This window comes from Hyposmocoma kahamanoa, unplaced genomic scaffold (genome assembly GCF_003589595.1).
Source record: "Hyposmocoma kahamanoa isolate Upper Pololo Valley unplaced genomic scaffold, ASM358959v1 116, whole genome shotgun sequence".
Classification (NCBI taxonomy): domain Eukaryota; kingdom Metazoa; phylum Arthropoda; class Insecta; order Lepidoptera; family Cosmopterigidae; genus Hyposmocoma; species Hyposmocoma kahamanoa.
Window position 1 is genome coordinate 3,765,629 of NW_020653391.1, and position 23,665 is coordinate 3,789,293.

Here is a 23,665-nt window from a genome sequence, read left to right on the forward strand (position 1 = left end):
GTGTGTGTGTGTGTGTGTGTGTGTGTGTGTGTGTGTGTGTGTGTGCGTGCGTGCGTGCGTGCGTGCGTGCGTGCGTGCGTGCGTGCGTGCGTGCGTGCGTGCGTGCGTGCGTGCGTGCGTGCGTGCGTGCGCGCGTGCGTGCGTGCATGAGTATGTGCGTATGTATTAATATTTTATGTTATAAGATAGTTATAACCAGGCTTCAAAATGTATGTATTTATGTTGAGACTATGTAAAATAATTTGCATAATCATATTATGATTCTGCCAATACGGCCTGGTTAGCCCTGCTGATAAAATATTTTGCAATATATATTGTTACTTAAATTTCGTTTTATACAACAATTATAACAAAATACTGTTTAAGATCGTAAATAATTTTATGACACTGGAAACATAATCGGGATCAAAAACATTTTTAGTACCGCCATTTTGTCGTGTCATACATGTCGGTCGTGCTTAGTTTCCCGAACTCAAAACTTTTCTTGTCTCCGTAGCGCGTTTGTTAAAATTGTTGTGTTGTTGTTAAAGTCTTTGTTTATTGTTAATATTTGGAATAGATAAATAAAATTGTAGGTAATGGATGGCGATTCCCTTTCTAATTCCGTTAAAAATAGAAGGTTTAGCACACCTGCATTCACACCTTGACAATGACACTTCTTTGTTTACATTATGGGCATATAAATGTGATTCATACTATAAGTTAAATTATTGTTGTTATACTGACTCAATCTGTTCTGACTGCAGCGGCAGATGGGCCATCACCGGGTCGGTGGAGGGCTGCGAGACGGGTTGTCGGCGCGCGGCAGCCGCCAACCGGTCTTGTAGGAGAGCTACGCGAAATAGGTACCTGCGAACGAGTACAATTTATTTATTTTTGGAAGATTCATAGCAAATTTTTAACAATATGTTAAGTAACTGGTGAAAATGCTAATTTACAAAACTCTGGAAGTAGCACAAAAATTAAGTGATTAAATTTGTAGTCTACTGAAATTAAAACATTATTACTGAAATGGAAACAACATATTATTTTACACATTGAGAACAGGTACACTTGCCAAAACAGAGGAAAAAAGGAAAAATGTTGAACCCTATATCGCCCAACCATCAGCGCGCACTTCTTAAAGACGTAAAAATGCCAATAAATAGCAACAGCAATAAAATCATAAATTAAACAATGTCAAAGAAGTAAGAACAGCACAAATATAAACAAGATGTCAAATACAAACAAAATGTCAATTTCTTTTTATTGTTAAAAAATCTTTGGTATCATATAAATACAGATCACACAGCAAATCAAATAGATTTAAAAAAAATATTTTTATAGGCAAGTCTGCGATAGCTGCAGGTAAAACATTATATATTTGTATGGACATGTTATAGCAATTCCTATAAAAGCATGTAGTGTTATGGGAGGGGCCAGCTAAGCGGTTTGGATATCTAGTTAAAAAGTTACATTGTTCACGTTTCCTAGTAAATAAGACCAAGTTTTTTTTTAACAACATGCATACATCATCATTTAGCACAAGGAATATCATTTTATTTTTTGATTATGATTATTATTTTCAAATTATGATGATTTTTGATTTGATATCAAGTGACGAACGAACAAGTCGTGTGCCTGGTGGTAAGCGACACGCCTGTCCTGTTGCTTGTAAGCAAAGCTTTAAATCGCAAACATCTGAGGGACACTGGCACTGCGCCTGTCACCCTGAGACATAAGTTGACAAGTCCCATGTGTTTGTAATTTCTATAGTACCCCTTATCCTTTAAAACCGGAACGCAGTAATGCTCACATTACTGCTTGGCGGTAGAAATAGGTAAGGTGGCAGTACTTCTGTCGATGAACTTTTCAGCTACTAAACATAACAATAGCTTTTCAAATGTAGGCATAAAAAACAAAAAGACTGATAAAAAAATCGAGAGGCGTAACACACTTAAGAAGTATGTGTAGTGTATCTGCTTAGTAGATACAGTGCATTGTCTCACGCGCACAAAATTGGTAGCATAGCTAACGTGACCATACGTCCCTTTCTCTTTCTTCTCAGGAGAATCTGCCGTATGAATGAGTTTAATCAATATGACGATTTCAAGTGTAATTTGCTTACTTATGAAATTAAGATTATTTGAGTTTATTAAATTCGAAATGGTCTTACCGTTCCCAGAAGTCATCATGGGACACAGCGTCGGGCACTAGTTTGTCGTACTGCGATTTGAGGACAGGACTTGTATCGAGGCGTCTTACGGCTGCACTGGGCGTAATCACACTAGCGTCTGAAAGTTCCAGACTAGCACGCCACGCTTCGAACTCAGGACTGTATGCTGGCACTATGAATGTTGCGTCTACGCGCTGGAGGGCTTCTAATTCTTTCTGTGAACATTAAAAAAATTTAAATTAAAGCCATTTCAAAAATGTATATTAAAGTTTCGAGGTAAGTTTGTGTTTTTTTTTGTCATTTTACTGTATTTTTTTCTTAAGTGATCGATTCAACACTTTCAATGTTGTGCGGAGTCAACCAAAGCCATTTGAGGTTGTCTTCTCTGAACTTGTATGCTTTGAAACATTCGACAAATCTCTATTAGTAGGAAATTAAAACAAATGAATGAAGAAAATGACAATCGTTTTTTTTTTATTTTCAAATTAGACCTATAATAAAAAAGTATAATAACCGACAAAACTTTTGAAAACCATTGCATTATTGTGTTTAAATAGTGCATTAAATTGCCTCTACCCAATTCTTTAAATATTTATGTAGTAATTTGCAGATTTATATCACAATTCCTTCTCGATCAAATTGAAATTGTACCTAATGGATAAAAGTATACGTTATAGTTTTACCTTGTACGTGGACAGCATGGTGGTATCACCGGAAGAAAGGATGACTTCGGTGTCGTCCTCGTCGTCCGGTTCTGGACTCAGGACTGTGCTCACTTGACCTGCAAACATATGACATGTTTGTGTTAACTATTTACGTATACAAAATAAAACAAATAAAAAAATAAAAAACGATGCTGCCGGAATAACGTTATTAGGCAGCGTGGACAGTAAACCACTTTTATAACTTCAAAACGGCAAAAATGCTAAATCTATTTTTTACGACTAAAACTGACTAAATCAAGACTTTTAGTGCAATCAGATCTACTAAGCTAGGTGCTTTGGTTCTCGAAAGTGAACAGTAAAACATCCACATCGCATCGACTAAATCTAGTCTTTTGCGCCAAGAACCGATTAAATAGCGACTTTTTACCTGACTAGTCAAATTTCAAAGACTCGAATCATGGCCATAGTGGAATAAGCCACGCAATAAAAACTGTGATAAAAAACAAACTATGATAGGACTTAATCTCTTTTACCATTGGGCGTTTTTTAACATTCTAAGGCAATGTTATTAAAAACATTTATAAGTGCCAAAATATATACTTAACGTCATTTACCTCTCAACTACAGGTATAACGAATGTCGCGTGCGGCCTGCGCTTTGCAAACTAAAGTGTACCGAAATTTTGCGAATGTGTGCGTCCACACGGCGGCTGCAGGCATGCACACATACAAACCACGCTGCTACATTTGTATGAAGTTACACTGCTTGTCTTATACTATTTTAAGACGTACGATCTTACTCAGCTTTTAAAAGCGAACGTTCTCCACTAATCGTCGTATGTACTTTTTTATATAAATATATATTTTTTGACACTCAGGACGTAGTGTTAAATCGAAAATACGTTAAAAAATTTAATGCTAGTTACGACAACTACATTAAATCTGATCAACAGAATGATCAACAGAATTCTGACTAATTTAATTTCACAATCCTCACAAAAGCAATCCGTACACTTGTAATGAAAATATCGTGACAATACAATATCATTTGTATTCTTTACAAGTGTTGTTGTAATAAAACAATTATTATTGTTGTCTTTCTTTTGTCATTCTATATTATACTAGCTGTTGCCCGCGATTTCGTCGCGTAGAATACTGTATTATACTAATTTTCATAGTTTTAATGGTTCTCCATACAAACTTTCACCCCTTTAAGATTTATTTTTGTGACAAAAAGTACCATATGTCCTTCACCTAGGTCTCATCTAGCTCTATACCAATATTCACCAATATTGGGTCAGCGCTTTAACTCGAAAATGTAACAGACAAACAAACAGAGTTACTGTTATAAATTAATATTACTTTGGAATGCGCTTACCAATAAAACTGGTAATGCTTTTCTTCATAACATTCGCGGGCGATTCTGGCACATCCAACTGAAAAAAAAAACACATAATATCTTAAGTCACTTACTTAAGTGCGGATTTCGCGAGATTGGACCGGAAATTAAAATTTCGGAAGAAAAAGTTTTGTATAGGCCTACCGCTTAACAGAGTTGGTTCCTGAGGTAGCTACGAGGTGAGGGAGGAGTAACAGTTTACGTGACAGTTACGTCGCACTCCACGCGGAATAATTTCAATTCAATAAAAAGTTGATTGAAAAAAAAAGGCTTGTCTATTCCTTTCAATTATTAATTAAATAGTTAGTTTCATTATGACACCAAGTGACGGGACGAACAAGTCGTGCGCCTGGTGGTAAGCGAAACGCCTATCCATAACAGTTGTGGTGCCACTCAAAGCTTTAAATCAAACCTTACTACTAAACACTACCACTGCGCCCTGAGACGTAAGTTGACAAGTCCCATGTCCCCGCAATTTGACCAGCACCCTTACCCTTCCAAACCGGAATATAATACTGTACACATTACTGCTTGATAAGGTGGTAGTACTTCCCTTTCCTCCACCACTTTTTTCAATCAACTTGTTACTGAATATCGTCAGAAAAATCTCTTTGAAATTATCCCGTGTGCAGTGCGACATAACTGTGACGTAAACTATCATTCCTCCCGCACCGCGCAGCTACCTCAGGAACCGACTCAGTTAAATAGTAAGCCTGTATATAGTTCGATTCAGAACTGTAATGTGTAATGCATACAATACATTTAAATTAAAATTGTAGGATGAGTGAAAGAAGATTGACACAATTGACGAAACACAATTATATAGTGAGTGCGAACGGGTAAGTTGGTGGACGTCCTAAAGAAAGACCAGGGCTGCTAATTTTGTTAAAACCACTGCTCATTGTAATTCCATTGAGACTACTTAATTTGTTTTTTTTAACAATATCTAGTGACGGGACGATGAAGTCGTGCGCCTGGTATAAACGGTATACGTCCCACTGCTGGGCACGGGTCTTCTTTGAGATGAGGTTTAGGCCATAGTCCGCCATGCTGGCACAATGCGGGTTGGGGACTTCACATGTTTTCCGAGCGTTGTGAATCTTGTTCAACATGCAGGTTTCATCAGGATGTTTTCCTTCACCGAAAAGTTCATGATAAATTTCAAATTAAAGAATTCCGAGAAACTCAGAGGTGCAAGTTCGGATTCGAACCCACGACTCCATCCCATTATGCTACCACGGCTGCTTAATCGTAAACGACACGCCTATCCATAACAGTTGCAGTTAAATTCAGAGTTTTAAATCACGTAGATCTTAGGAGCAAGTGGCAGTGCCTGTCACTCTGATACGTAAGTTGACAAATCCCATGTGTCTAATGTCATCAGCAACCTTACCTTTCCAAACCGAAACGCTCACATTAATGTTTGGCGGCAAAAATAGTCAAGGTGGCAGTACTACCTTGGACGAACTGTTTCACAAGGAGCTCTACTGCTACTAAATCAATAGTGTTCGTGGAATGTAAGTGATGGCATTCATTCATTCATTCATTCATTAACGATTGATTTTGCCTTACTATAATTACCATTTTTTTTATAACATCAAGTGACGGGATGAACAAGTCGTGCACCTGATGGTAAGCGAACACGCCTGTCCATAACAGTTACAGTGCCACTCAAAGCTTTAAATTGCAAAGATCTGAGGGGCACCACTGCGCTCGTCACCCTGAGACATGAGTTGGCAAGTCCCATGTGCCTGTAATTTCACCAGCACCCTTGCCCTTCAAAACCGGAACACAGTAATGGTGACATTACTGCTTGGCGGCAGAAATAGGTAAGGTAGCAGTACTTCTCTGGACGAACTCTTTCACAGGAGCTCTACTGCTACTAAAAATTACTATGCATCGACTCGCCTTTGAAGAGTAGAATACCAAAAAATTGCAATGGCAGTTGAGTAGTAGCTCTTTGTCTCCATTCTTTGCAATATTTTACATAACCCTGCGTCTCCCGGGTACTTGACAGAGCGTTTCAGCTTCTTTAGGTCCCAGGATATACCCTGTCGCTCTCTTGTTAGGTCCCAGTTATCTTTTCCAGGCTTCAATTCTGGTTTCTATTCTCACTCCTTCACTGTTCATGCGGTCAGACTTTGGAATGCACTTCCTATTACTGTTCACGAAAGTAAATCGTTAGCTATTTTTAAAGTGAGAGTTAAAGAGCATTATTTATCTACTATTCCATCCATATCTTAGGTATTATATTATAAAATATGTATTTATCTAAGTATTTATATAATTTATAACAATTTAATATTATTATATTATTTTTTTCCTTGTTTTGTTGTGCACATATGCCCGTTCTTTTAGTCATAGTGTCCTGTATTTAGGTCTGCAGGAAGAAATTTCTATTAGAAATATGCAGAACCTTTTGTTTTTAATTTTAATTTTTCCTGTACAATAAACTATTAAATAAAAATAAAAAGTGGCGCGCGTCACTATAGTGGCTTGCAACCGCACTTTTAAATTTGTATGAAAATTAGTAGTAGCGTGGCTATAGTGGCACAGTGTTTCCACTGCACCGCTTCTATAAGCGTCTAATTTCAAGGCACCCTAAAAGCATCCAAATAGCCGACCACTAAGAGATGATTTAAGTTTGGACGATGTGACTACAACAATGCGAACGAAAATCATAATTCACGCAAACCTAGCTAGCTATACCATGACAAATTGTGTATAGTGGATATTACATATGAATTCGTTCTGGACATTTTAGATATTATTCAGTTGGAAGACGCGATTGGTTTTCTTTTAAAACGCTCTTTCCGTTTATAACTTTATATATTTATGGAATGACATAAAGGAAAGCTTAGTAACAAAATAATGTGATCCAAAATGGTCTCTATTCAGGGTTTGGTCCGTGGTAATACTAAACTAACTTTATTATTGTATTTCTACAATAATATAGTTATTGTAATATATTACTGCATTGTTTATAAGGAAATTTGAAGCATAATCCCGTAAAAAACCTAAAAAAATCACAGCAGAAAATAAAGAAAAACTAAAAAAATTTGTTCAGGAAATGAAACTATTTTTACGGATTTAAATCGCGTATATTTGTTTTATATAAACAAACTGACGTACGGGCCCTTTACAGATTCCATGGTCAGGGTTGACTGTGACCATGACCGTGTCAACCGTGACCATGGGACCTATAAAGCGCCCGAAACGTCGGTTTGTTTGAAAAAACAAATATACGCGATTTAAATCCGTAAAAATAGTTTCATTTCCTATGTGTAACAATCGCAAAAACCTAAGAACTCAATAAAATATGATTACTTATTTTTTCATTTAGGGAAATAAATTCAATCAGTAGCAGTAGTGTCAGGGAAGTACTGCCACCTTACTTACTTCTGCTGCCAAGTAGTAATGATATACATAGACAACCACAAATTACACCCAAACTCACGAGAGAAATAAATGTAGGCCATACAAATATTTCTACCGGCCCGGGAATCGAACCTGGGACCTCGAGCGTGGCAGTCCGGCATAGTAACCGTTCGGTTACAGAGGCAGTTAGTAGTTATTACATCGATAGATTGTGAAAGAAGATCAATTTTTGCAAGAAACATCTGTATTGTGAGTTATTTAAAAAAAATTGTTAACAACAACTACATGATCACTTAAAATTATATGAAATGTCAATGCCATTTTACACAGCCTTCAAAAACGACAGACTATAACATAATACGAAATAAAAAACAATAAGATGATTACAAAAAGTGTTCAGCCAGGAAGTGCGCTGATAGCGCTGACCTTGTCTTGAAGGAAGTAGTCTATGGGTTAGACTGAATATGGAAGAGAGTCTGTGCTTTCACTGAAGCTGATAAATGTGCAGTACCTTGAACGTCTTTGACATGACATTGGAGGTGGTGCTAAAGACATGACTCGCCTCACTCTTGACCGCGGTGCCGATTTCGTCCAAGTCTTTCTTCACCATCGAATATACTTCCGCCGACTGCAATATAAATTTAAGAAATAAATAATTATAATGATAATTGTAATTAAGTTCATTACATATCACAATGTTTTATTACCATGATATTCAATTATTTTTCGTGAAATAAGTCCACTAGTATGTTAATTATAAATACAAAGATCAAGTACCAAGAAAAATTCCTTCGATTTAATAAATAAATAAAATAAAAATAAAAACATATTTATTTCTCCACAAAACATAAGAAACACAATAATTGAAAAACGAATAGAAAAAGACAATTGAGTGATGTGGACAAAAAGGTTAAAGACTTAGCATTGCTGATTTTTCAGTGTTCACCTGTAGCTAGCTAGTTGTTCGCTTGCTGCACCAAGCCAATAAGTCGAGTGTACACCAAGTAATAACCCACCTTAAGTAATAACTAATAATAAATAACTAGTAATGGCGCTGCGGCTAAAAAGTCGTTGAAAAACCAAATAAATACAAAAACACGACAACAAGCACATACAAAAATTCGTGAGGTCCGCTGGTTCGTCCCGTGGTTTAGTTGGTATAGCGGCACGGTTTGCTAGAATACGTCGGTTCGAATCCAGTCGGATCAAAGGAATTTTTTCTGAGTGTTCGATCTTTGTACAAAAGTAATTATACCAAAGTAATGGAGTAATTTCACATAAAAATAATTGAATATCAATTCAATAAAAATTTAAATAGTAACAAGTTAAAATTAAAAAACAGTTAAAATTTACACACGCAAAATAGTCGCTTTGTCGTCGAGTTGCGGACACCAGCCCGTTGCACCAAGTACCAAGTACCAAAGTTAAAATTTAATTGCTGTAGGTGTAAATTTATATACATTTAACCAAACATTTAAAACTTTTTAATTAGGGACCCGTAGTTGCTAGATTTCTGTTCAGATTTAGTAGCAGTAGAGCTCCTTGTGAAAGAGTTCGTCCAGGGAAGTACTGCCACCTTACCTATTTCTGCCGTCAAGCAGTAATGTCAGTATTACTACGTTCCGGTTTTGAAAGGAAAGGGTGCTGGTGACATTACAGGCTCATTGGACTTGTCATCTTATATCTCAAGGTGACAAGCACAGTGGCAGCTCCTTAGATCTTTGCGATTTGAAGCTCTTGAGTGGCACTGCAACTGTTGTGGACAGGCATGTAGCTTATCACCAGTCACGACTTGTACGTCTCGTTAATATTATAAAAAAAAAAATAGAAAAAAATACGATGGGCTAACATCCTCAGGATGTCATTGCCACTGTCCCGCACTCGCTTCAGCAGAGACGACACCTTTTTTCACCTAATGGCATAAAGTTATATCTTCGCGCCTGAAGATGTATTATTAGTAGCCGCTGTAGCCGCTTCTACCAGCCGACCCGCCACATCGAAACTCGAGAGGCGGCAATCGACTAAGAGTAAAAGTAATCCCCGTGTGCCTGTCTCCGCAGTTGCAAAACCACAGAGGCAGACGGATCAATGCGACGAGGACGGCTTCACAAAGGTGGTGAAGAGGAAGAGGAAGCCCACCAGCCGTAACCTGTGTGGCACGGCACCGCCAGGATCGAACTTTTTGCTCCGTTCGGCAACACCGACGACGCTGCTGTACCTGTCGCGACTACATTACTATACGAAATCTGAGGAGATAGTGGAGTACATCAGGCTAAAAGCCAAACACACCCTGAGGGTCGAGCGGTTGGAGTCCCGCCACAACGTAAATTTCAATTCGTTTGTGGTGTGCCGACCGAACATCTGTCGGCCTTTATGAGAGAAGAGTTTTGGCCTAAGGGTGTCTGTCATACATAGGCGATTCCACGGCCGGTTACCTGACACCAGATTGCGCCACACGTCGCCGACAAGTGTGATACGTGTAGATGATTTGTTTAGTTTATTTTATTATCATATTACATTGTATGTATGTTAGTCCTTAAGGTATATATTATATGGGTCATGTGGTCTGAAATAAATGTGTAAGTAAAAATAAATAAAATAAATTATTGAGATTTTTTTTGGGAAATAACTCCATTAGTTTTTATTATTATTATTAATACAAAGATCGAACGCATAGAGAAACTTTTTCGACCCGATGGGACTTGAACGCACGACCATACTGCACCGTAGTATAGTTCTTACCAACTCAGCTATTAAAAAAAATCCAGCTGGCTTCAAACCAGCGCCTTCAGCATAGTGTGGCTGACGCTCTCCCAACTGAGTTAGAATGAACCAGCAGGCCTTTTCTATGTGCTTGTTGCAGATCTTTGTTTCTGGTTTTTAACGACTTTTATTGAAATTGAAAAATTTTTATTTCGGATATCTATGATCCATTGGTTAGTATTACAAATATCTTAATCTATTGTTAGTGAGTAAGTAATAAAATTTTTTTTTGTTTATGCCGTAGTGTCATCTGTTAGCAATCTACGAAAGTTTTTCTTTACTTAACCAGGTGCCTTTGCCTGTATGAGTGAATAATGATGGTATAATCTATATAAACTATTTCTTCGGATTTAAATCACGTATATTTGTACTTTCAAACAAACCGACGTTTCGGGCTCTTTGCAAGAGGTGGAGGCCTGTCATCTGCCGCTGGCCAGTCAACCCGTGACCATGGAGCGTGTATGATTACATGAAATATAGGGAAAATTAAAAGAAATCCTTGTCGTGGTAAGAAACCTGTAATTTGTGATAATCATAGTGAATTACCACGATAGCCTTAAAATCTATGGCTAATTCTACTAAACTTCCCCCCTGGTGGGGACAGCTGGTAAGGACTAGTGGAATAGACCGAAATCTATATCTGCTGACTCGATTCGTAGCTCCGTTAACAGAGCGGTAACGAGACAGCAGTCGCTGGTTCGTGTCCAGTCGGAACGCAGGAATGATTTTTTTTATTTTTTTACTTTTTTAATAAATAAATAACGCACACATTCTACATAGCATAGATTAATTGTGTTTTATTGATCTTTTTATTTTTACCCAGACTAATGAAGTATTTTTCACAAATAATTGTAACGTTTTATAAAAACCGACCTCAAAAGTTCGTGGAATTACATATATTTATATAATATATTTGGAAAGTTTTATTGAAATTGGTTACCGGAAAGTGCGCGAAACCGGATTCATTCCCCCCGTATGCCATCCTTAGAGGTGGAATATTTTTTTCAAATTTAAATGGGACCAATACTGGTACCCTCAACAAAAAAATATCATCAAAATCGGTTCACAAGATACGTATATATATCGCGTAATATACACAAAAAAATACAGTCGAATCGAGAACACCCTTTTTTTGAAGTCGGTTAAAAATAGATGAATATCAATAGGTAGTAAAAACATAATGATATTCAATAAAAATAAAAAATGTTCAATCGTATGATGAATTGCTAGCAATTACTAATACTAGTATTTATTTTAGCAAATACTAGTATTTGGAATATTTAATTTTAGTTTACATAATATTGATTTTTTTAAGTAAAATAACCTCAATGACGTTTGTTAATGAGTCACATGTTTGGCAGTGATACATGGTGCGGATGCCAACGACCTAGTTGTTTACAGGTAGATGAACTGTTTTATCTAATCTAGATTTAGATTTTGTTACTATATTATTGAGTGTTTGTGTTGATTTCCATATACATAGATATACATAGACATACATTCTATATACATACATAAGCACTTTAGGGCGGCATTCAGCGGACTTTGAAAAATTTGTACAATTATAATTATTAAACAAAAATTTAACATACAAAAAATTCACTTCGATCCGGTTGGATCCGAACCAACGTCTCCAAGCAAACCGTGCTAGACGTTAAAGCAACGGAACGAACCAACGGACCCGACGAAATTTTTCATTTTGGTTTTTAAAGAGTTTTTGCCGTAACGCCATCTTTGAAAAATCTATGGAAGCTTTTCTTCACTCAGAGACGTACCTTTAAAGTTAACCAGCCGCTGAATAGAGATGCCACTTCAATAATTGTAATTAACTAAGAACTCGAATTGTAATTAAGTTTTATTGGATGTCAGGACGTTTCACCATCATGATATTCAACAAAACTTAAATAGTTTGTCTAATGTTAGATAGAGGGTGTTACCACACTTACCGACAGAGAATCGCATTAAGCCGGTCAGACAGTTTTATGTCCATGCAATAAAAAAGGCGTAAGTGTCGCGATGGTGACCCGAGCGGTTTTTCACTCTTATTACGTGGACTTAAAACTTTTTCTGCCCGGCTCAAGCCAATTCCAAGTTAATAAGTGCGGTGACTCCTTTATTCAAGTGACGAATTATGATAAGGAATTTCCATAATAACAGTAAGTAAGCGTGAACTATTAAATGCCCCATTTTGTGCGCATAACCGTTTCAATAATAGCGTATTTGATTCAACATTTTATACTGGTTCAATCATCGCAACTAAACTGAAAATTAATCTGTAGTTTTTTAATAATAGGGACCCCACATTCTAATTTTTAGTAGGTCGATTAACATCATCAACTTATAAACACGTGTCGCAGTAACGGATATACTAAAATTTTAAGCTACGGCTCAATTAACAATGCTGCGAAATGGAATAGAAGCAATGAATGAATTGTACGTAGCATAATGAACTTTGCCAATAAGTATGGTGTATATCTTTTTACCACCACCTTTAAACTTTATAACCGTAATATATGATTGCTAGTGTTGTGTATTCCTTGTGGTATTTTCGTGGAGAAATTTGGAAAAACGTTTATTACTAGCTAGTGATTTAATTTGTAGTGACGATATGACACGCAAGCTTTAGAAAAAATACAAAATTTGATTACAGAATATGAAGCCAGTATTTCAACATCCACCCGTAGTCAAAACTCTCAAAAAAACTTGCTTGTAAGTGTAAGTGGTAACATGATAAGTAGCAGAAAGCAATTCATATAAAAAAACCATTAAATTTATTGTAAGTACTAAGTATTAATTAGACCTAACCCCTAGAAACATCACTGATGTGCAACTTTTGATTTATTAACACGTGCAAATTTAGATTATACAATACTAAGTACACTTTAGCAAGTATTTCAACATGCATCATGTTGGCTTTTCTATACAATACATAAATAAGTAAACTTTAAAAGTTTGTAACGTAAACGATACGTTATCTGCAGGAATTCGCGAGACAGTGCTAAAATTTTCCGGAAGTTCATTGTGCTTTAGTAACAAAAATTTGCTTCCATTCCATTCCACGGCACTGTAAATGGAGTATATTGTATAAGTATGTATAGCGTATCTGTATTAAATAGAGAACAGATGAATAGAGCAACTCAGAATGCAGCTTTTTAGAGCTGGCAGTCTCGTGAGTATAGAAAGCAGTAAAGTAAGTCTTTTATTGAGACGAAATACATTTTGGTACTTAATAATAGTAAAAAAACAGTAATACAAAACTTTTATTCGATACAACGTGACTTTGGATATAATAGTAAAATAACTTATATTTAAATAAAATATATTTTAGCAATGATAGTAAACTTTTGGAAATAATGGTAAAAAAAGCTAAAAAACAATACTTTTATTTGGACCACAGACCACAGAAACTGCTTTTAAAGTGAGTTGTATGTTAAGTGTGTTTAACTTTGTGTATAATAGGAAGATATTATTTCATAACAATGGATTACATAAAACGTAAACATTGTCACATGATCGCACTTCCCTTCCGGGGCTTTGGCAATTTATCATTATCATATGCATAGTAGATAACAATATATCGATTTATTAAAACTGGATAACTACTCTTGTTAAGAGATTATTTCCATTCATGTGCAGTTCAAAATGGCAATGAACATCGTAAAGTAACCTTCAAATCGGTGAAGACTTGTTATGGCTTTGTAATGCAATTTTCTTCCATTCAATCGAGAGTTATCTTTTAAAAAAAAAATACAAATCGATTAAAGACTAATAATAGAATAAAGACGTCCAGAAGGAGCGAATGCGCCGCGAATTGTCTCGCGTGTATGAATACGAATTGTCGGCGAGGTACTAGACGCTTATACATTGCGTCTACAAGCATCACGCGAGTTAAAATACGCACGTAATTCGCGTGCAGTAGATTCTGCTTAGATCATCCAACAACATCCTGAACGTCTTTATTGACCGGTGGAACTCTTCGCTGCTGCACCAGAGAATCCGCTTGCATGCGACAAGCACATAGATGGGTAGCGGTTGAAACCCACGACTCTTGTACATTGTATGGAACTAATAATATATATTCTTTAATTTAAATTTATTTTACTTTAATGTATTGAGTTTTAAAATGTTATGTTTTATTTTATTTTAATTTCATTTTTGGACTCGTATACTATGCTGAAATGTTGGTGAAATAAAATATTTTGAATTTGAATACGCCAGACTCCGCACGAGTCGAGGTACTAGGAACTCCTTGGTTACGTTCGTTACGCGCGTATTTCAGACGGAGCGCACGTATTTAGGGAAATCTTAGTAGATTTTTATTTTTGTTCATGTTTTAAAAACTAGTTCTTAATTTTTTTCATAACTTCAGGTCCAATAAGATATAAAAGAGATATAACTCCCTTGCATATAAGCCTAAGGCTCAATTTACATTGCGGTAGAACGGAGTGGATGGTAATTTTTGCAACGAAATTGTACATAATAAAACAAATATAATGTAAATTGTGTAACATACAAACTAGATTTGAGTCAAAATAAAGTCGCGCGTCTTCCGGAGAATTCTCGCGCGTCTTCCGGAGAATTCTCGCGCGTTCGCGGGAATTTCACAGTTGCCTAAGCGACGGCGAATCCGCAGGAAGTGTCGCGAAGGCAGGCGCAGTGTGACGTCAAACGTCAACGAAATATTACAACGCTCGAGCATTCCAGTGACGCTTTCATTCCATTCCGTTCCGCGGCAATGTAAATTGAGCCTAAGAGCTTGAGCTGTTTTTAAATAAATGCACGACTAAGGCCTGTTTGTCTTGTTTTTTAAAAACATCTCGAGTCGTTGAGTCAGGTAGTATAACAACGAAGTCTCATTAATAAAAACTCGAACCTCCAGTCTTAATTTTAGAGTCGATTCCTGTAAAATGCTCACGAGTCTCATTCATCACTAGTAAATATACTTTTGCTTATTAACTTTTCTTGATAATAACTGACCTTATTCTTAGCCGAAGATAGCCATGAGTCCCACCAGTTGCCGGAACTGCTCTCGAAAGACAGAGTGGAGGCTACGCTGGGGCTCGCTTCAGCGGATCTAAATCAATAAATACATGTCAAATTTATTTACACATATGTAGAACAAGAAACAAAGATAGAGAGAATATAGAGAAGTAACATACGCATAGAGAAATTCGTAAGGTTGTTGACTCAATATATAGCTCAGTTCGTAGTAGAGCATAGATTGGCATATAGACGCTGTTCGGGTCCTGTTAAATCGAAGAAACATTTTTGTGTTCGATCTTCGTATTCAGTTTTTGTATTAATAAATATAACAAATTATGTTCCGTCTTTTTTTGAAGATGGAGTAAAATTACGGTTCATTGCGCAAAAGTATTTCACTGCTAGCAAGTAACTAGTGATTGCAGTCGATAAATATCCTATCGACTATCGACTGAACGTTAGTTACGCTCATGCTCTAAATAACTCAACTTCTTTAACTTGAATCATCATCGACCCATTATTAGGCCAACTGCTGGGCACAAATTCATCTGAATTGCCAATGTTTGTAAGTTCAAACATACATATACTGTATTTAGAACTATGTTTACGAAAAATACAAAGAGGAGACATATTTCAAAGTTTTTCATTTTAATTTAACATAGATAATCAAATCCGGCATGAAATGTTTATGAATAAAAATTGATCTCGATATTAGTGCGCCAACTGTCAAAATAAGAATAAAGAAGGCAATAAACGCAATGAGCAATCATTAGGAAGTCATAAAATTCACAATTCAGTCATTTTTGGCAAAATTTTATGTTCTTTCACAATCTATCGACATAACTGTCGACAACAACCTTACCTATTTCTGCCGTCAAGCAGTAATGTCAGCATTACTGTGTTCCGGTTTTGAAGGGTAAGGGCGCTGGTGAAATTACAGGTACATGGGACTTGTCAACTTATGTCTCGAGGTGACGGGCGCAGTGGTAGTGCCAGTGCCAGTGCAATTCAAAGCTCTAAGCGGCACTGTAACTGTTATGGATAGGCGTGTAGCTTACCATCAGGCGCACGAATTGTTCGTCCCGTCACTTGATGTTATAAAAAAACAACAACATAACTACTTATTTAAAATTTAAAGAAAACTGGCCACCCTACTAAATGTCATTTCACTCCGTCTTCGAAAAATACCGACTTTAGTAATGCATCACGCACGATACACAATAAAATCAATATTAAAAAAACAGTTTTTTTATAAGATAACCCAGGAGTAGGAAGTTTCTGAGTGATTAACTCAGAAACTTTTTAGGTGTGGGTTCACAATTACTCAAGAAAGTTTTATCGTAATCGACAATATTTAATGTAACGTTAATTAAAAACATTAATTTTCATACATATAGAGAAGATAACAACTGCATATTGCATAATTGTTATCTTTTATAAACAAATGTATAACGTACAATTATTGTACAATTATATAACATAAAATCTTGTGGGGTCTGATATGATACTGAACTCTAATTAGTAGCAATCACAATATTTTTCCCTCTTCTCATAATTCACTAGCGTCAACCATTTTTTTTTACTCAAGCACTAATGCGTGTATTTTTTTTTAATAGAAACTTTAATGAGGAAAATTGACCATATTGCATTTCAATATTATACTAAAACGAAAGTCTAGAAATGATTAATCTACATTAGCACTTCAGTAGAAAATTATAACGTTTGGACAAGTAAATTTTATATCGTTTCTATTAAAGCCTGTAACGAGTGTTACAGGCCTTAATGTAGGCCTTGCAATGTCAATGCAAGTAGCGGTGTGACGCTTCTGTGGGAAGTCGTCGCCTCGTAATGAGAGGCAGTACCTCGCATAGAAGTGCGCCGGTTATAGACCTCATCACTAATGGGGTGCTCATGACAATATTTAACACTCTATCCGACACACATCCCCTAATTGCAATTAAGACCACGTATAAGGTCAAACGTGATACTTAAGATTTAAATTAACTATTGCGCTAGAAATAAGTACAAATCAAGAAATAAATGAAGTACTTAATATTTATACAGGTATACACAATATTATAAGTTACTGATTATCAAGAAAAATTTTGTGATAATGGATATTTTATTAATATTTATGATGTACATAAATTCATTGATTACTGATATTAAAAAAGTTTTACTTTCAACGTAGTATTAGTATTGGCCTATATAACCATTCTAGATACTTAATATTTAGTCCATATGCAAAATGTATACTAGTCAAAAACTGTTGTTTCTTATTGTAGAGTTACTTTCAAATAATAATAATAATAACGAACACACTCAACATAGCCCCGCACTAGGGAAACCATGTGTCGCGGGTGCCATGGACAAACACAGACAACCACAAATTACACCCAAACTCACGAGAGAAGTAAATGTAGGCCATACAAATATTTCACCCGGTCCGGGAAGCGAATCTGGGGCTTGTGCGTGGCAGTCCGGCATGGTAACCGTTCGGCCATGGAGGCACTTGAAATAACTATCTTAACAAGAATATGGGTTATCTTTGTAGGAAGATAAGCAAGATGGAAGTAATTTTCACAACTTATATAGAATGTGATTTGCGTAACCAGCTGCAGGCGTTAATATGTTTATCATCAATTTATCATCTCTATTTAGGCGTTTAAGATTATTTTTATTTTTTTATTAATTAAATTTATTTTAAGTTACTGTTTGGACATTCCATCAGCTATCAATCCTTGAACCATAAACAGATAAGTGCTGTTTTATAGTTCTAGTGTGATTTGGAACAAAAAGTTATCTGACGCCTTTTTTCATCAGTTATTGCCAGATATCGGAATAGACAGCACGTTTGGGAACTACATCCTATTCGCATTCGTTTTGAATACGAGACTATACAAACCTAGAAAACTCGTAACTATTTCGGATGTCGCTTGTGCACGTGCACTAAATCCGATTCGATTCCTAGAAAAGAAGTTTTGTTTTTAAACATATGAGTAGTGATTAGTTTACTTGACAGATATATCTGTCATTCGCTGTAGTATGTCTCATAAAAAAGCTATTATTATTAATAAAAAACACTAGATTTTTTTCTAAATTACCAATAATGAACAGCAACAAAACAGTACAGAGTACTAAAAAGACCGACCTCAAAAGTCATTTATGTGGAATGTTTTCTCCAAATTTAAATGGGACCAAATATGAGGTACATCCCCTTCCAACAAAAAAAGAATCACTAAAATCGATTCACAAACGAGTTATGGCGTAACATACATAAAAAAAGACGAATTAAAGAACCTACGCCTTTTTTTGAAGTCGGTTAAAATTCCACTAATTAATCATCAATCGACACTCACCAATAATGAACACTCTGGACGTAGTGCGCACACGTTAATAGCATAGATCATACCTTCCTCGGATATCTTATGTATTTATATTGAATTTTGTTTTCTATATTTTTGATGTGTAACTTTACTAGTATTCAGAAGAAAATATTTGTAATTATAACTATCTTGTTCTTATTTTACATTTTTAATCATTCCGGGTTTTTAGGGAAGGTACTAGTTGTAGTAGTTTAGGTAAATATATCATGGCTATTTCTATCTCTATATTGGACTGCGTTCTATTGATTCTGTATCCCTGACTTTATGATGATTTTTTATTTGCGTTAGAATGGATAAATAAACAGTTTATAAACGAATTTGTCACAGATAAATATAGCATATGTTACCACTAGTATGCATGGAAATTCAAAGTTATGTTATTGTAATGTAAATTGTTAATATTTTACAAATTGTTAAGTAATTCAAAAGTCATTTTTAAATTCCTATACCATCAGATTTATCAGCAATACTTTTATATTATTTGGCATTTTATTGAATATATCAATTAAGCCATGTAGTCACACTTATCACGTTGGTCAGCTTACATAATATCTTCGATTGTTATGTAAAACCAATGGAAGCCAAACTTAGGACATGGAAGATGTTACTCCTAAGTAGGTCACAGTTCAATTGTGAGCTAATTACATGCATTTGCTATAACGATGAAGGATATTATAGACAAGAAACCTGCGCATGGGAATATTTTCATAAGCCTTCAAAAACATCAAGCTGGTTTTGAGGCTTGGCCATTGGGAGAGAGTTGTCAACTAAGTCCAACTGCAATTACGTCTCTATCAGGAGGGACAGCTCATAGGGACTAGTGGAATAGGCCACACAAATACCAGGGTACGAAGTGATAATTATCAATGATATCTTGGTATTATTTTATGAACTAGCCAAAAAAGGGTCAGAGATGGATGATGCAGGACAGAATATATAGTGTCCCTCCCCTACCAATGGTCCAGAACAACTATACACAAAGATACAAAATCTTTTCATAATAACACATGGACTACCCCTATGGTTTGTAGACAGGAAAAGAGAAGCACTCCTAACGCTCTACACCAGTCTATCTCGAAAATTAATTAAACTTAAAAGGCAAGAGCTTCACTCTCTAATTGCCGCCCTAATGGGTCATGCTCTATACAATAAACACTTTTTCAATTTAGTTGCCACTGAAAGCCCTCTATGCAGAGTGTGCATGGAGGGGGATGCAACGGCCGCGCTCATCTTGATATTTCTAAAATAAATTAGAACAACAAAATGCTACCAGTTGCAGTTGCAATACCACGCCATGTGTTTATATCAGAGACTTAACCAAACATGTCAAATATCAATTTCAAAAAAGCACAAGCCAAATCGTTTTTGTAAAGATTTTTTCATGTTTATTTTTTATTTGTTCAGTTTTCTTATGTTTTGTCATTTTTAGTGAAAAATTAAAGAGAGAAAAGTATGAATCAGAATTTATTTATTATTTATTTAAACACTTTATTGTTACGCAAAGTAAAATACAAATTTTGATATGACAGAATGGATAATTTAACAAAGAAAATAAAGGCTTAGTTGATATATTGTCTGGCACAGTATGTTAGAAGACGTTGGTTTGAATCCGGCCAGATCGAAGGAATTTTTTCTGAGTGTTCGATCTTTGTATTCATAATTAAAAGAAAACAAAATTAATTGATAATTTCAAATCCTGTTAAATATGTACAACATCTTGTCTCCTTAGTGAAAACTTGTGCCCAACAATGTCCTTATGTATGTTGATGACAATGAATGCAAATTCAAACAGACTGTGCTTAAATTAAATAACAAAATTTTTATGATTGTACAAAATACAAACATTCTTAAATATTATACTATTTAAAACATAGTGGTTGTTATTTTTGTTCCGTTATTTCATATCAAATTACACGAATCACAGCTTGTATAATTTGTTTTAGTTCTGCTATTTGACCTATATGCAATAAAAATTTGATTGTTTCACTCATTTATGAATGTCCTATAAAAAGAATACGACAAACATATATGTAGGTAACGGAAATTATTGTGTGCATTTACAGATGACGCATGATTGTTAAACATTTTGATATGCTTAGAAAAACATATCTTGTTAGTTGGGAATTACACTGCACTTTTCCATTTTATGGTTTTCATGATAAGAAAGGTGAATGGTTTAACTACATAATTAAGCATTTTTAGTGTGGTTTGAAATGGACAAAGGAAAAGAGACAAGTGAATGTGATGATGATTTTTTAAAACCATGGAAACCACTACTTGGTGTAGAGTATCCAGAGACAGACACAAGTGCAGAAGGCTATAAGGGCATTTCAGGTCTTATGTGCTTAAGTTTGCAAATCCTAGAATAAAGAAGCAAACTAAACTATTACTGTGGCATATATTATAATAATAACGCACACATTACAGCCCCGCACTGGACGCCCAGCATTGCAGGTGCCATGGACACACATAGACAACCAGAATTACACACAAATGCATGAGAGACATAAATGTAGGCCATACAATACTGCTCCCAGCCCGGGAATCAAACCCGGGACATCTGCGTGGCAGTCCAGTAAGGTAACCATTCAGCCACACAGGCAGTTATGAAGTTAAACTTCCCCACATTGATCTTTATTTATGTGATTTTCAAAATTCTGATTCAAGGTTAACGCACTATAGCAATGGACCATCTTTCCTATTTGTTAATTGAAAGAATGATACAATCTCAATTAATTAATTGAAGCAACAAGAATAATTAGAAAAATGTCAAATCATGCACTTACAGTATTAAAAATCTGAAAACAGTACAACAGTTAACGTTAGACCATAGTATTGTTTGTTTTTGTAAATTTAATATATTTGTAATGTGTGTAAAGTATGTGATTTAAGACATTGTACTTTGATGAATACGCCATGAAAACAATATAATGTCATTTTTATTTAAATCATTGTTTGTGACATTTACAATTAAATTCCGCTCAACAGAGGAATAGCGGAACGAATTAGCTATACCGCACAGTCAATCGCGAGAAACCACAGTTGACCTTAAAAATTAAGTATGTGTTTGCCAATTTTCGGCAGAAAAATCAGTTTTGTTTCACTTCCCATACCGAATAGGAAGTGAAAACTGTTTACAAATAAACTACGAACTTGTGTAAGTACAAAAATTAATCACAATTTCATGATAAGCAATGCATAAATGTTGACAACAGTGTGAATAACAAAGAAAAGAATTACTCACTTCTCGGCCATCGCGTCGATTCTCTGCTGAATCTAGATATAAGAGGAGCACATGGAATCCTGCACATAAATTATTGTAAGGAAATAAATCTTTTTTTTGTTTTTTACATGAAATTTAGAAATAATTTTGACATAGTTTTGTTTGCGTTGACATAAGGATTCTGTTCAATTCTGTTTTTTTCTAAGGTTTTCACGTTTCATTTTTCTTTTGAACAGAGAATATATTTAAAAACAAAAAACGGAAACTCAAGTAAAAAAATACCAAAAATATTTTCATAGTATAGCTGTATCACTATAATTCCAATATTTTTTTGATGATCGCCTCACTTGTTTCAAAACGAAATGTAAAATTCTAGTTTTACTCGTTTTTTAATAATAATAATGCAAAAAAAGAAATGCGTGTAGAGAAATGCAGTATTACAAGAAATTCTCCTAGTTGTCACAAGATGGCGCTACTATGCATTGCGTTTATTTTTTTGATTTTTTATTGATATTAAATATTATTAAGTATTTAAAAAAATGATATTTATTAATTTGCTTTTGTTATTATGTATTATGCCTGTGCTATTAAAATATAATCATGCCTTAATAAAACTTTTTATTATAAAGTTACCAGCCCAATGTTCATAATTTTTAAAACAAATAAACGAGTAAAACTTATTCCCATGCCTATTAACATGCTCAAAAAGAGGAAAATTTTTAGTAATTACTGTATTTACATTAATTTCTCATGCAAAATATTAATTTACGTCGGCGGGGCCATATCGTACCATCTCTTGCCCGTGGATTATTCAATAAGGTATTGAGCCAATATTTTCGAGCCCACTTGGGCGAAGATCGATTGGTGTACGTGATATCAATCGGTTATAGCTTGTTTTAATTATAGTTTAAATGTTACGTAAATGGCAAACAATTAATTAAGTTAAATTTCCTCCTTTCCGTAACAATTCAAGGACGAAAGTATAAGACATTTATTTGAAATCAATTTGCTGGTATCTTTGATATATCATTTCTTCCGTGTGGGTGGAACGGAACATAATTATTCCACCCAAACAATATTATTCCTATATAGATATTTATTTATAATATATTTTTTAAACTATAACCATAGATATGTATGGTTTAAGATAAAAATCACAAACCGCATAAAAACACATTGTAGTCCGTGCATCGAACACCGAATCAGGTGTTCTCTACAAAACGCATGTTTAACGAGCAAAAAATTTCGTTAGTGCAAGCGGTCTTCAGACATCGACATTAAGATGACGATTTAATATAAACTCAGATTTAACTCAGGCTATAGCAACACTAAAGTTTGAACAAGCGTTTGGTGCCACAAAACATGTTTACATACTAATCAAGCTTGGGTTGAATATGTATTTTAGTTGTTCACAGTGAAGGCCCCATAGCTATGCACGACCTACCTCTAAATAGAGTGTTATATGTATATGCAGTCATGTTAAGATGTATACATCTTATGACTGCACACATCTTAACATGAACAACAACGAATTGCAATCTGCCTATACAACCAATCTACAACGATATCTACGTATAAGCGTTGTGTACTAAATAAAAGACGACCATGGTTACGTTTTCGAACATGAAATAGGAAATGCTCTTATTATATTTGTAAAAAAGTTTGAAGTTAGAAAAGTTTGTTGCTCATTTTTAAACATTTTGCTTTTTTCTTCCGC

At 35.2% G+C, this 23,665-nt stretch overlaps 1 protein-coding gene across 2 annotated transcripts in view; it reads right to left on the bottom strand.

Annotated features, from left to right (window-relative positions):
- LOC113239833 (BSD domain-containing protein 1-like) overlaps positions 1 to 22,069 on the bottom strand; it is a 26,182-nt gene extending 4,113 nt beyond the window's left edge. For both annotated transcript variants that reach the window (XM_026476975.1, XM_026476974.1), the window contains exons 1-7: positions 21,970 to 22,069; positions 15,337 to 15,433; positions 8,108 to 8,224; positions 4,198 to 4,255; positions 2,839 to 2,936; positions 2,156 to 2,370; positions 727 to 849 (exon numbers count right to left, since the gene is read on the bottom strand). In XM_026476975.1, coding sequence (XP_026332760.1) covers positions 727 to 849; positions 2,156 to 2,370; positions 2,839 to 2,936; positions 4,198 to 4,255; positions 8,108 to 8,224; positions 15,337 to 15,433; positions 21,970 to 21,980 — 719 coding nt within the window. In that variant the 5' untranslated portion in view covers positions 21,981 to 22,069. The remainder of the gene's footprint in view (positions 1 to 726; positions 850 to 2,155; positions 2,371 to 2,838; positions 2,937 to 4,197; positions 4,256 to 8,107; positions 8,225 to 15,336; positions 15,434 to 21,969) is intronic.
- Positions 22,070 to 23,665: the final 1,596 nt, after the last annotated feature.